The sequence below is a fragment of the Berghia stephanieae genome, chromosome 3 (genome assembly GCF_034508935.2).
Source record: "Berghia stephanieae isolate SIO BIC M18660-M18661 chromosome 3, UCSD_Bste_1.3, whole genome shotgun sequence".
In the NCBI taxonomy this organism is placed as follows: domain Eukaryota; kingdom Metazoa; phylum Mollusca; class Gastropoda; order Nudibranchia; family Aeolidiidae; genus Berghia; species Berghia stephanieae.
Genome location: NC_088362.1, coordinates 66,880,822 through 66,893,321, shown reverse-complemented (window position 1 = coordinate 66,893,321; position 12,500 = coordinate 66,880,822). Strand labels below are relative to the sequence as shown.

General features: G+C 32.8%; 1 protein-coding gene across 2 annotated transcripts in view; it reads right to left on the bottom strand.

The window, feature by feature from the left end:
* Positions 1-12,500, bottom strand: part of LOC144968251 (uncharacterized) — a 43,855-nt gene that overhangs the window by 1,839 nt on the left and 29,516 nt on the right. For both annotated transcript variants that reach the window (XM_078906419.1, XM_078906417.1), the window contains exons 14-24: positions 11,804-12,384; positions 11,382-11,516; positions 10,526-10,718; positions 8,690-8,796; positions 6,487-6,690; positions 4,938-5,033; positions 4,184-4,353; positions 2,115-2,265; positions 1,482-1,550; positions 965-1,077; positions 405-507 (exon numbers count right to left, since the gene is read on the bottom strand). In XM_078906419.1, the coding sequence (XP_078762545.1) occupies positions 405-507; positions 965-1,077; positions 1,482-1,550; positions 2,115-2,265; positions 4,184-4,353; positions 4,938-5,033; positions 6,487-6,690; positions 8,690-8,796; positions 10,526-10,718; positions 11,382-11,516; positions 11,804-12,384 (1,922 nt within the window). The remainder of the gene's footprint in view (positions 1-404; positions 508-964; positions 1,078-1,481; positions 1,551-2,114; positions 2,266-4,183; positions 4,354-4,937; positions 5,034-6,486; positions 6,691-8,689; positions 8,797-10,525; positions 10,719-11,381; positions 11,517-11,803; positions 12,385-12,500) is intronic.

Below are 12,500 nucleotides of genomic sequence, written 5' to 3'. Positions count from 1 at the left end.
GAAAGAGGAATTTCCGCACACGAGAAAAAGGAATTGGAATGGTATTTGGCATTGTGTTTACATATTGTATAGTTCTAAATAGATAACTGATTAGAATTATATTATGATACACTAAATATAACCATGTTCAATATTTTATTTTAATATTTAGTTAAGTGAAGGGTCCTTTTAGAGTGAATTCCAATGCTCCTCCCCCACCCCACTTTAATGGTTTTATTCTAAATAAACCATTAGCACACTCAATCTTTCCTTGTCATAGTCAAATAATTTTGTGAGTAAATGTGAATAAAAACTAGAAGTGGAACATTTTCAATACTAAATAAACACATCATCGTTTGACTTTCATTATAATCTAGTGCAAGGCATCTTCTTTACCTAGAAAAGGAACACCGATAAATTCCTACCTCTCTCAATCTCTCCCTCTCTTCCTCCCTTCTGGCCTCCTCTTCAGCCTCCTTCTGTCTCTGTTCTTCCTCCAGGCGTTTTTCCTCCTCCAACAATATCTGTCTATTATCAAAGAAAGTAAATAACCAATTTTGAGCTAAACGTTATTTGTACAAATACAAGGGAAAATAATACATCATTGCGACTAAAATAACTGTGTTAGACCAAGCATCATATTTAACGCTGAGAAAAGAATATCTAAAAACTTTTTAATTTTCTGGAAAAGAGAAATTCCAAAATAATGATGACAAAGGTATTTGTGGTTTGTCACATAGCACGTAAAAATAATAACATTTCTAATTTGCTCAGTTAAGTTTAAAATCATAAGGATACGGTATCTACCCACAACTAAGTAGAATGAAGTTTTATATGTATAAAAACTAAGAGAGAATGGAAAAATATTTGGCAATCTTCTTGAATAAATGTATGGCTTGACTTTTACAAATTGAATTGTAATAATGGGTTGACTAAGATAAAATATTCTATTATGAGTTAAAGATAAGATTTATAATTAGTATACCTGGCTTTTTCCTCCTCTTCCCTCATCTTCCTCGCCTCTATCTCCAACTGCCACCTCTTCTCCTCTGCGGCCTCTTTCTCCTCCATCAGTTTCTGGAAGGCTTCCTCTTCTGCCTGAACATTGTAATAGTAAAATATTGATCGAAATAATTACAAACATTTACTTGTCAAACTATGCTCGAGAAATACCATTTAAAAAGACTATATTACTCATTAGTGTTCAATATGATGGATACTTTCATTCATCGTTTAAGAAATCTTTGATCATTCTCTTCCTCCGTTTATCCATCTAAAAGACCTATCAACTTAGTAAGAACAGCATGTTAAGACATGAGAGAGAAAAAAAAACCAAATATATAAAATCCATGTGGCCAAAAGCTCTCCTCGAATTCATTTAACTAAGACAAAAACAGAATTAAAAAATGAGACTCGTTATGATATAATGGGGGTGACGTTTTCTATTGATGCACTGAATGAGTTTGATACTTTTTTGTAGCTTGTACTATATATTAGAATACCTGTCTTTCCAACTCTCTAAGCCTCTCTTCTTCTTCTTCTGCTAGCCTCTGAGCCTCTTTCATTTCAGCCTGTAGTTGTAAAGAAAATAGAAATCACCAATTCACGTAGATTGATACGATAATTACATAATTAAAGACAATGTTTTCTAAGAATAAGTCCTTAATAACATACATTATCTATCAGCTGCACTGGATTTCCAAATCAATATTGCGAATTATTTTATGTGGCTTTAAAATCAAATGGTAAAGTTGCATATTTGTTTCACTGTCCACTCATCGTCTTATTGAATCCTCCAAATATTGTGATACCGTAATCTTGATAAAATCATAAATAATTTACCAGTTAAAGATAGAAATACATTTTTAATTTAAGGTGAACAATTTTAAAAAAATGGAATTTGCACATATTTCAATTCCATTGCACATTATCCCTTAATGAAAACAACTCTAAGTTTGAAACATTCAATTAATGATATTTATAAAATAAATGAAAATATGTAAAAAAAAAAATTTAATGGTTATAAATGACTTCTTAAATAAAGCCATGTTTATACTGGAGGGAGTTTATTAAAAAATTAAAGTGAAACAGAAAATTCAGTATCTCCGATGCTAAAACACCCTTCTGTTTATTACCTCAAACCTCTCCTGAGCCAAAATCTCCTCCTCCTCTCTCTTAGCCTCCTCTTCCTCTCTAAGTCTACGAGCCATTTCAGCATCGGCAATTCTGTCCAACATTTCTTGTTCTTTGAGTCTGGCCTGCTCGATCATCGTCTTCTCTTTTTCTCTAGAAACAAATTATAATTAATCCTTTTACATATATAAATAAATTTGGGTGGCTAATTTAGTTAACAATTTAACGATATAATGTGTCATTTATTTCTCAGAATTGGTGTTTAGTTTACATGGCTACTATGAAAAAGTCAGCATGATTAGGTCATACAACAAGTCGTGTCTGACCTATTCATATATTTATATAAAAGATCTATTGAATCTTCTCATCCATCTTAATGACTATAGGAATTATAATGACACGGTTGATACCAAACCAAACACAATTCTGTAACTTATACTGTGGGAATACCTCTAAGTAAAACTACCTTATAGACTTTTGAGACACACTTATCGAATTCCTTATCGTCTTGCAAGTCTGTTCTGTCATTTTCAAAACCCCACCCCATAATCTGACTTTAAAGACTTAACGTTTATCAAGAAACTCAAATCGTAAGTCTGTAATGATAATTACAATGCCTGGAATCAACGTTATGATTATATTCATCTTCTGACAAACCAAAAGCAACCGATGCTATTATTCTTGCACCATCGTGTCACATCGTTTGGTTATAATCACACTAAATTCAAATTTCCTTGCAAAATATAAAGTTTTTTTAAATTTGTTATTGCATGATATACGCATAATAGCATACTTTATATCTGATTTCAGATGAAATATCAAACAACATCGAAACTAATTCTTAATCGTGAATATCCAACTAAAATTATGTGAAGATAACATAAATACCATATGAAATGCAAATAATAGTCACAAAAATTAAATTAGAAATAAATAAGAATTGCATGCATCCTCTCTTGGTGAGTGTAACAAGGAGAACTGTTCAGTGAAGTCTGAGCGCTTAAAAAAAAACAAAATGTAACACACGGCGCCAATTTGGTGCCATGCCAGAATAAACTATGTAAAGAACATTAAATTTAAAGTTCAAATGATCAGAATTTTTTTTTTTAAATTGGAGAGGTTTAAGAAAAAAAGTCACACTCTTGAATGGAGACAATTTAATATAACCATATTATATAAGATAAGATTAAATTCCAATAATAAGCATCAGACTCAGACCCACGACAAAACAACGTTTTAAAACGGTTGGTGACGATTATCTGTGAGTATCTTTATTGTCATAACACACTGTGATAATTTATTATATTCATATTGTCGTGTTTTAATATTTCCTACAGTTGCACAGATGGTCTAATCATACATGTGTACAATACTTACATTTCTGCACTACCGTGGCAATGAGTAACACATTGTAAGTAGAAATTATCATAAACTGAATTTCATTAGTAATGGTGATTTCAATTTTGAAATGTACATACACACACTTTGATCTAATGTATTTAAGAAAATCATGAGACTTGAGAGGTAAAGTTTTATTTTTACTATTGATGAAAACATGAGCTTTTATAAAAAGCAATACCCACATAATGTACTTTTGCGCTTCATAAGCGGTCCCCATCCAACTGCAACAGTGTTGTAAAAGACATAACGCCTTTGAGGCTTTGTTTCCGACAGAGACAAACATTGTTAACACTCATTTAATACCTGTGTACGGTGATCGTTTTTGAAGAAAGAGATTTTTTTCCAAAGGACCCAATTATGCGCCGTACACAGTGGGATTCAAACCAGGGGCTTACAGGCCAGAATACGAGAACTATACCATAAGACCACAAACCACACAACACAGTAAACTGCTGTCAATGGTAAAAAAATTATGTAAAATCAACTCTTCTAAAATCAAATCAATTTTTTTTTAATTGTGTAATACATGAAACTCTGGTAAAGGGTAAGCAATCGAAAATATAATATAAATTTTATTCAAACAACCCCTATTATCATTAACTGTTATAATTCATAGATGGCATTCATTCATGTTGACTTGATAAACATTCTCGATGTTTTCTAAGCCTACCTCTTATTGATAGCATCCTGTTTCTTCTTCTCCAAGTCCTGCTTCCTTCGTGCCTCCCTCTCCTCTCTCTGTAATTTTCGGACTACTTGGAGCTGCTCCCTGGCGTCATTTTCAGCCTGTTCCAGCTCTTCTTCTTCCCGTCGTATTTCGTCCATTCGCTCAGCCAATTCCTTTATTTTTAAAGGATTAAATAGATTTTTATAAAAATACAAATGCAAATTAATGATAATCGTGGTAATAATTGATTAATTTCAAATCGCTCATCTAATTAAGTAAAATAAAAAGAATAGACAGATTTAGAGCAGATTTTATCAAAAAGAGTGATTTATGTCATAATACTAACATACTGGCAATTTATTACTACTTTCTGAACCTCGTTCCACCTCTATTTGGCATTATGATGATATGAACTGCATAAAGTAATTCGGGGTATATGTTTTAGTGACCAGAATAAGAAAATTTAGGCATTTTGGGGGATAAATTCAACTTAATTCAATGAAGCCATTTATTTTAGTTCAAATGTTTAAAGTTAAACTTAAGATTTAATTTTGAGCATCAGGTTCATCTCGACATTATAGTCACATTTAAACCAAACTTATTAATAAGCATTTTGTTACATTGAGAAATACATAGATAGGATATATTTAATTTGAAATGTTTTAGTGTGATGTGATAATAATATTTTGTCTCCGATTCCCTGTATAAAACGCATGAATTTAACTACTTTTGAGATATTTTATTGAGCCAAATTTACCTCTGCTTGTCTCTTGGCCTCTGCTTCTTTGGTTTTGCGTGTAGTTTCCTTTTCTTTGATCTTTTTCTGTAATTCCATGACTTCCTCCAGCCGTTTCTAAGAGTGACAAAAATGATAATTGAATCAATACGTAGTTGAATCTTATCAATAAGATCTAAACATGACAAAAGTTCAAAATTGCATTTTATGGTCATGTATATATATATATATATTATATATATATATATATATATATATATATATATATATATATATATATATATATATATATATATATATTATATATAATGTTTTTGAAAAATTCAGAGATAGAAAGCACTGACCTAATTTAGCTAGTGTCAATGACTGTTAAGCAATATTGGTTAAGGCCAGCAACTGGATGGTTTAAATTGATTGTAAAACTCTGGCTTCCACTTTAACATTGTGCTCTTGAGAAAAGTATTTAACGCAGTTTATCATACATGACTAAATCGTGAATGCATGCCTGAATATAATTAAAGACAATTGTTGTAAAAGTAGTAGAGCAAAAAGGACACCCAACTGGCTATTTGAGCATCAGTTCAAACTTAACTTTACATGGCTTGCTTATGGATGAATGAAGCGCATTGAGCATGGTACGAACATGGCATTGAGTTTTATAAATGTGGCTAATCGTCTCAGAATGCTATTATGTCAGGGTAAAATTGATAATGAAAATAATAATAATAATAATGATAATAATAATAATAACAATAATAATAATAATAATAATAATAATAATAATAATAATAATAATAATAATAATAATAATTATTATAATAATAATAATAATAATAATAATAATAATAATAATAATAATAATAATAATAATAATAATAATAATAATAATAATAATAATAATAATAATAATAATACACTGTGTGATGTTCAATGCACGTTACAAATAAATATAGAAAAGTTACATATATAGAACGTATACCACAATGATATCTATAGCAGCACTGTATGTAATTTCCTATCAATATCATGAAAATGTAACGATACAAAAGGTGGTGCTTTAACAATGATTTAAAACTAACAATAGGTTTCGCTTCTCTTATCCTTCTGGGCAGGTCATTCCACACAAGGGGCCCAGTGTGGGTAAAGGAACGGCTGTTATAAAATTTATATTTATAATTATAAATTGAGTTTCAAGCTTGGTTTTAAAAGTCTCAATTGAAGTAAATGTCTTCATCCAGAAGTATGAGTTTTTAAAAACTTATAACTAGAGGTGCCTAAATGAGTCAATAAAATGAAGATAAAGATAAAGGGAGTTAAAATCTGACTCATGAATGAGGCCGAAACGTCGTTTGTTTTGTGTTGTTCATTCATAAGTCAGATTTACTCCAATTCTCTTTATCTTCATTATCAAACTTAAAAACATCACAAAATTCCCAAATTTTCATCATTTTGCCTTTTTAACTTAATTTTCTTATTTCTAGTGAATTCAGACTTAAAAACAGATTGACACAAAGGGTCTAAAAAGGAAATATTTTAACATTTAAAAAGCAATCTCTAAAGTAGTATTAACCTGTTTCTCCAAGCGTTTTTTCTCCTTGGCTGCCTCCTTCTCCTTAGCTGCTTCTGACATTTCCGCTGCCTTCTTCTTTCTAGTGGGAGATCCTTTCTTCTCTGGTTTCCCTTTGGCCTTTGTCTGTGTTGGTTTTTTGTTAGGAGGAGGGGACGGCGGGGACACCACTCCCATCATCTGCTCTTCGGCTTTCTTCATTTTTTCCTACGGAAATTATTAACATTGAAATAAAATTTGAATTTAAACCCCTTTATTGATTCAAATGGAAAATTCATATTTTGCATTTATCTAAGAAAATATCAGAGATAAATGAGGCGTCAGCCGCAGTGTAATAACATTAAATGAGGATGGCAAGCAGAAGGAAAAAAAGATGCAATAAGAAAAAGGAAAAAATTTCTAGGCTAAAGGAGAATAGAGTCCAAGGTAACCGAAACATGAAGAATAAAGACATTTATCTAGATGAGAAAGGAAGCATTTTATGAAGAATAAGAAGGAAAAAGAAAAGAGAATGATTAGAAGAGAAAGGAGAGGAGAGAGAGAGAGAGAGAAGGAAGAGAGAGAAGGAAGAGAGGAGGAGAGGAGAGAGGAGAGAGAGGAGAGAAGAGAAGAAAAGAGAGAAGAAGAAGAAGAAGAAGAAGAAGAAGAAGAAGAAGAAGAGAAGAAGAAGAAGAAGAAGAAGAAGAAGAAGAAGGAAGAAGAAGAGAGAAGAAGAAGAAGAAGAAGAAGAAGAAGAAGAAGAAGAAGAAGAAGAAGAAGAAAGAAGAAGAAGAAGAAGAAGAAAGAAGAAGAAGAAGAAGAAGAAGAAGAAGAAGAAGAAGAAGAAGAAGAAGAAGAAGAAGAAGAAGAAGAAGAAGAAGAAGAAGAAGAAGAAGAAGAGAAAAGAAGAAGAAGAAGAAGAAAGAAGAAGAAGAAAAGAAGAAGAAGAAGAAGAAGAAGAAGAAGAAGAAGAAGAAGAAGAAGAAGAAGAAGAAGAAGAAGAAGAAGAAGAAGAAGAAGAAGAAGAGAAGAAGAAGAAGAAGAAGAAGAAGAAGAAGAAGAAGAAGAAGAAGAAGAGAAGAAGAAGAAGAAGAAGAAGAAGAAGAAGAAAGAAGAAGAAGAGAAGAAGAAGAAGAAGAAGAAAGAAGAAGAAGAAGAAGAAGAAGAAGAAGAAGAAGAAGAAGAAGAAGAAGAAGAAGAAGAAGAAGAAGAAGAAGAAGAAGAAGAAGAAGAAGAAGAAGAAGAAAGAAGAAGAAGAAGAAGAAGAAGAAGAAGAAGAAGAAGAAGAAGAAGAAGAAGAAAGAAGAAGAAGAAGAAGAAGAAGAAGAGAAGAAGAAGAAGAAGAAGAAGAAGAAGAAGAAGAAGAAGAAGAAGAAGAAGAAGAAGAAGAAGAAGAAGAAGAAGAAGAAGAAAGAAGAAGAAGAAGAAGAAGAAGAAGAAGAAGAAGAAGAAGAAGAAGAAGAAGAAGAAGAAGAAGAAGAGAAGAAGAAGAAGAAGAAGAAGAAGAAGAAGAGAAGAAGAAGAAGAAGAAGAAGAAGAAGAAGAGAGAAGAAGAAGAAGAAGAAGAAGAAGAAGAAGAAGAAGAAGAAGAAGAAGAAGAAGAAGAAGAAGAAGAAGAAGAAGAAGAAGAAGAGAAGAAGAAGAAGAAGAAGAAGAAGAAGAAGAAGAAGAAGAAGAAGAAGAAGAAGAAGAAGAAGAAGAAGAAGAAGAAGAAGAAGAAGAAGAAGAAGAAGAAGAAGAAGAAGAAGAAGAAAGAGAATAAAGAAACCCAGAAAATCAATAGATTAGAATCACGGGTGTAAAGAAAATAGCAAACTTGGCATGATTTGAAATAATAATCCCCTGATTTCTCTTAAGCTCAAAAACACTTAATACAAAATATCATGAAATAAAAAAAACCCCAAAAAACAAACATTTAATCATGCATTCACAAGTGCTGTTGAAACCGCATCAAGTGGAAGAAAACTTATAACTTATTCAACTTATTTTTGTAAGACCTATCCGTTTACTAATGACCAAATATTCTTTGATTGGAAACTAAAGCTTTTGCTTCTTTTCGAACTACCCTCGCATTTCCTTCAATAGAAAATAACAACAACAACAACAACAACAACAACAACAACAACAACAACAACAACAACAACAACAACAACATAAACCCAAAAAATTGAAGATTTTATATGTTTTCAAAAAAAAAAAACCCTTTTAAAAAAGCAACAATGATTACCTTAAGAGCCTCTTGGGCTGCCTCGAAATCTTCTGCAGACAGACCTTCTTCTCCCTCTTCAGGTTGAAGTATTGACTCGCTCAGCACATTGTCAGCCGCAATTCTCACTGAAAACGATTATAAGACATTTGCCATTTGCATGTATAGTATGGTTAATTGTAATGAACCAAAGGAACTTTTATGAGAAAGAATATATCAATAAAAAAAAATTTAATAAAAAGATCAACTTAATGGCAAAGCATATAAAGATTGATCAGGGATTCTTCTTCTTCTTCCAGTGTCATCTCATGGGTTGAGGTCGACTTGAAATGACACGCCAATCTTCCCTGTTGACAGCTTGCTGACTGCATTCGGCTGCGGACAATCCTGTCCATGTCTTCACATCATCTATCCAAGTTCTTGCTGGCCTGCCTCTTCCTCTTTTCCCCTCAACTCTACCCTCAAGAATGTCCTTGTTGACAGTTTGATGGCGTCTTAGGTGTCCAAAATACTTAAGTTTCTTGTTTTTATTACTTTCATTAGGGTCGGTCTGATATCAAGGATGTCACAGACTTCTTGATTTGTTTTCTTTTCTTTCCAACTGATTTTTCCAAGGCGACGGAAAGTCCACATTTCAAAGGCCTCAATTCTTTTCTCTATTTGTTTGTTCAAGGTCCATGTTTCTGAGCCGTAGAGAAGTGTTGAGTGGACATAACATTTGAGTATTCTTATTCTCGTTTTCATCTGCGTTTGTTGCGAAGTTAAAATGTTATTCAGTTGACTGAACCTCGACTTAGCTATAGCAATCCTGTTTTTCACTTCCAGCTCATTCTTTCCGTTGTTGGTCATTGTCTGTCCAAGATATTTAAAAGAATCTACTTGTTCAATGTTTTGATTATTAATTTGGACTTTTGCGCTTTTTTCAGGCTTCTTTGACATGACCATTACCTTCGTCTTTTGAACATTCATCTCTAGACCCTTTGCTGTACTGTTCAGGTTTACTTGATTTGCAAGGATCTGTAGATTTGTCTCGTTCGATGCCAACAATACTGTATCATCTGCATATCTCAGATTATTCATCCTCCTACATCCAATAACAATACCTGGAATGTGCTCGGTTTTACGGAAGATAAACTCTGTGTACAGGTTAAATAGATATGGAGAGAGGATACATCCTTGCCGAACTCCTCTTTTAATTGGCGTGAAAGGTGACAGATCGCCCTGAATCCTGATGGCTGCTTTTTGATGCCAATATAGATTGGTTATTAGCCGTATATTTTTGCCATCAATGCCTGCCTTTTCCAGACATGTCATTAATTCTCCATGCTGTACCCTATCAAATGCTTTTGCGTAATCGATAAAGCATGCATAGATTTCTTTTTGATGATCAAGGTATTTTTGTGTGATATTATTTAAACAGAAAATTGCTTCTCTTGTCCCATTATTTTTTCTAAAGCCAAACTGTACATCGCCAACTTCATTATCGATGGCGGCCTGATTCTTTCTAGGATGATCTTCAATAATAATTTAGTTACATGGGGCATCAGACTTATTGTGCGGAAATCACTGCAAGTGATCAGGGATCAGGGATAGGGATGGGGAAATGGAAAGTATACTCTAGTGGCCTATAGTATGGTCCAGGGTGAGGACTATGATGAAGATGATGATGATGATGATGATGATGATGATGATGATGATGATGATGATGATGTTGATGATTATTTATATTATTATTATTATTATTATTATTATTATTATTATTATTATTATTATTATTATTATTATTATTATTATTATCATTATTATTATTATTATTATTTAGATTGAGGTTGATGATAAATCTATGAAAGGACTCACTCTTAGATATCTCCTCCTCTAGAGCCTCTTGGACCTGACTGTCTGATCGCCGAGCAAACATGTCCTTCATGTGTTCTGGTATATCAACATCCTTCTTCTCTTCTGCTTTCACTGGTGGCTTCTTCTGGGAGTCCATAAAGTCTTGGATTTTGTCTAAAGGCAGATCTACGTCCTTATTGGTGCTCTTTAATTTCTGAGAAGATAAAAATGAATAAGATGTAGTATGTTGTTGAATATTTAAAAGATTAAGGGATTCTCGCTTCAGACATACAGCGTGTGTTTTTTCAAGCTGTTATATCCATTTTTCTTTCAAAATGTTCCCAAGTTCACAGCTTCTGGTTATTCACTCTAACAAGCATTATCTATAAAAACAGGAACAGTAAATTACTCTACCGAATGCTTTCAGTGATTTTAGTGCAAAGATAAGCAAAAGAAATAAAATAAAATAAAAATAAATAAAATCAGATAAAAGAACACAGGTAAAGGTTTCTTTCAACTCAAATCGAGAAGTGTAAGTACATGGCTTTAGTCATGGATAGTGTAATGACAAAAAGAGTTTCTAACAGACGACTTGTAATGTATAAATGGAAATGTGTATACATATATCCTGCTGGTTGCGTAGATGAAGCATTATGAAGCGCTGTGAGTATACAAAATCATAGAAAAGTTATATGATAATGTGCATATTTGTTTATTTATCTACTTATCTATTTATTCGATTAGCAATAAACAAATAAATGATTAATTAATTACTAATTAATTGATTAATTTATTGATTGATTCATTCATTAATTCGTTTATTCGGTTATCTATTTATTTATTTATTTATTCATCTATTTATTCAATAACTACAAACCTCCAATGCCTCCAGCCCCGTTTTAGCCGAATCTTCATCTGGTTTCTCTTCTTTCTTCTTTTCCGACTTTTCGGATTTTCCTTTCTTGGTCTTGCCTGATTTCTTTGGTTCTTCTACTGGCTCTGGAGGTGCTTGCTGTAACCATGGAGACAAAGACAACATCACAGTCAACAATATTTTACAACAGTTTAGTAGTGAAAAATAACTTATTTGCATGATTATGATCTGTTATCAAGAACGGCACAGTGTAACGTAATTTTTAACAGTACATCGACAAAGCAATCTTTTCCCATTTAAGATAAGCCCATCTTGGAGGTAGTTAAAAGAGAAAACTAATACTAAAATATTTATAACATGAAAATAATATTACAAATGTGTGATATTATTGGAAATCAACAAAATCAACCAATCAGTTATCTTACCGCTTTCAGAAGAGCTTCTTCTTCTTTTCTTCTCTGAGCTTCTTCAGCCTTTGCTTTCAAACGTTCCTCCGCAGCTCTTCTCTTGTCATCTGCATCTTGTTTCTTCTTCTCTTCTTCAGATCTTTTCTCTGCCTCAGCCTTTTCTTTTTCTTCCTTTTGTCTCGCCAATCTCTCATCTCTTTCTTGTATCTCTTTCTTCACTCTCTCCGACAGCCCAGTTCCATCTCCCTCTTCCTTTACTTCTTCTTCTTCTTTTTCACCCTCTCCATCTCCTTCTCCTTCTTCTTCATCCTCTGGTCTCGGAGAGATATCTTCTATGACGACTCTTCGTTTTGGTCCTAATTCCTCCAGTCTCAAGAAATCCATCTCGTCCTTATCCTCCTCCTGCTCCTCCCTTGGAGATGGTTGCGTTGCTTGGTCAGACATATTATTTAAGTCTAGTGAAGATGGTGGTGGTGCTGACGATGGCGGCGGCGGTGGTGGTGATGATGCTGCTGCTACTGCCTCTGAAGGAGATGTTGATGGTGTTGGAGGTTTGGCAGCCATTGCAAGTTCTGCTGGTGAAGTAGACTTATCCATTGCTGTAACAAAATTGAGAACATCAAAAATATGTTATATTACTTGAAAAACAAAAAAAATAATAAATCAACAACAAAAAATAAACAAAGTAAAAGGGAAAAAAAACAACCTAAAAATC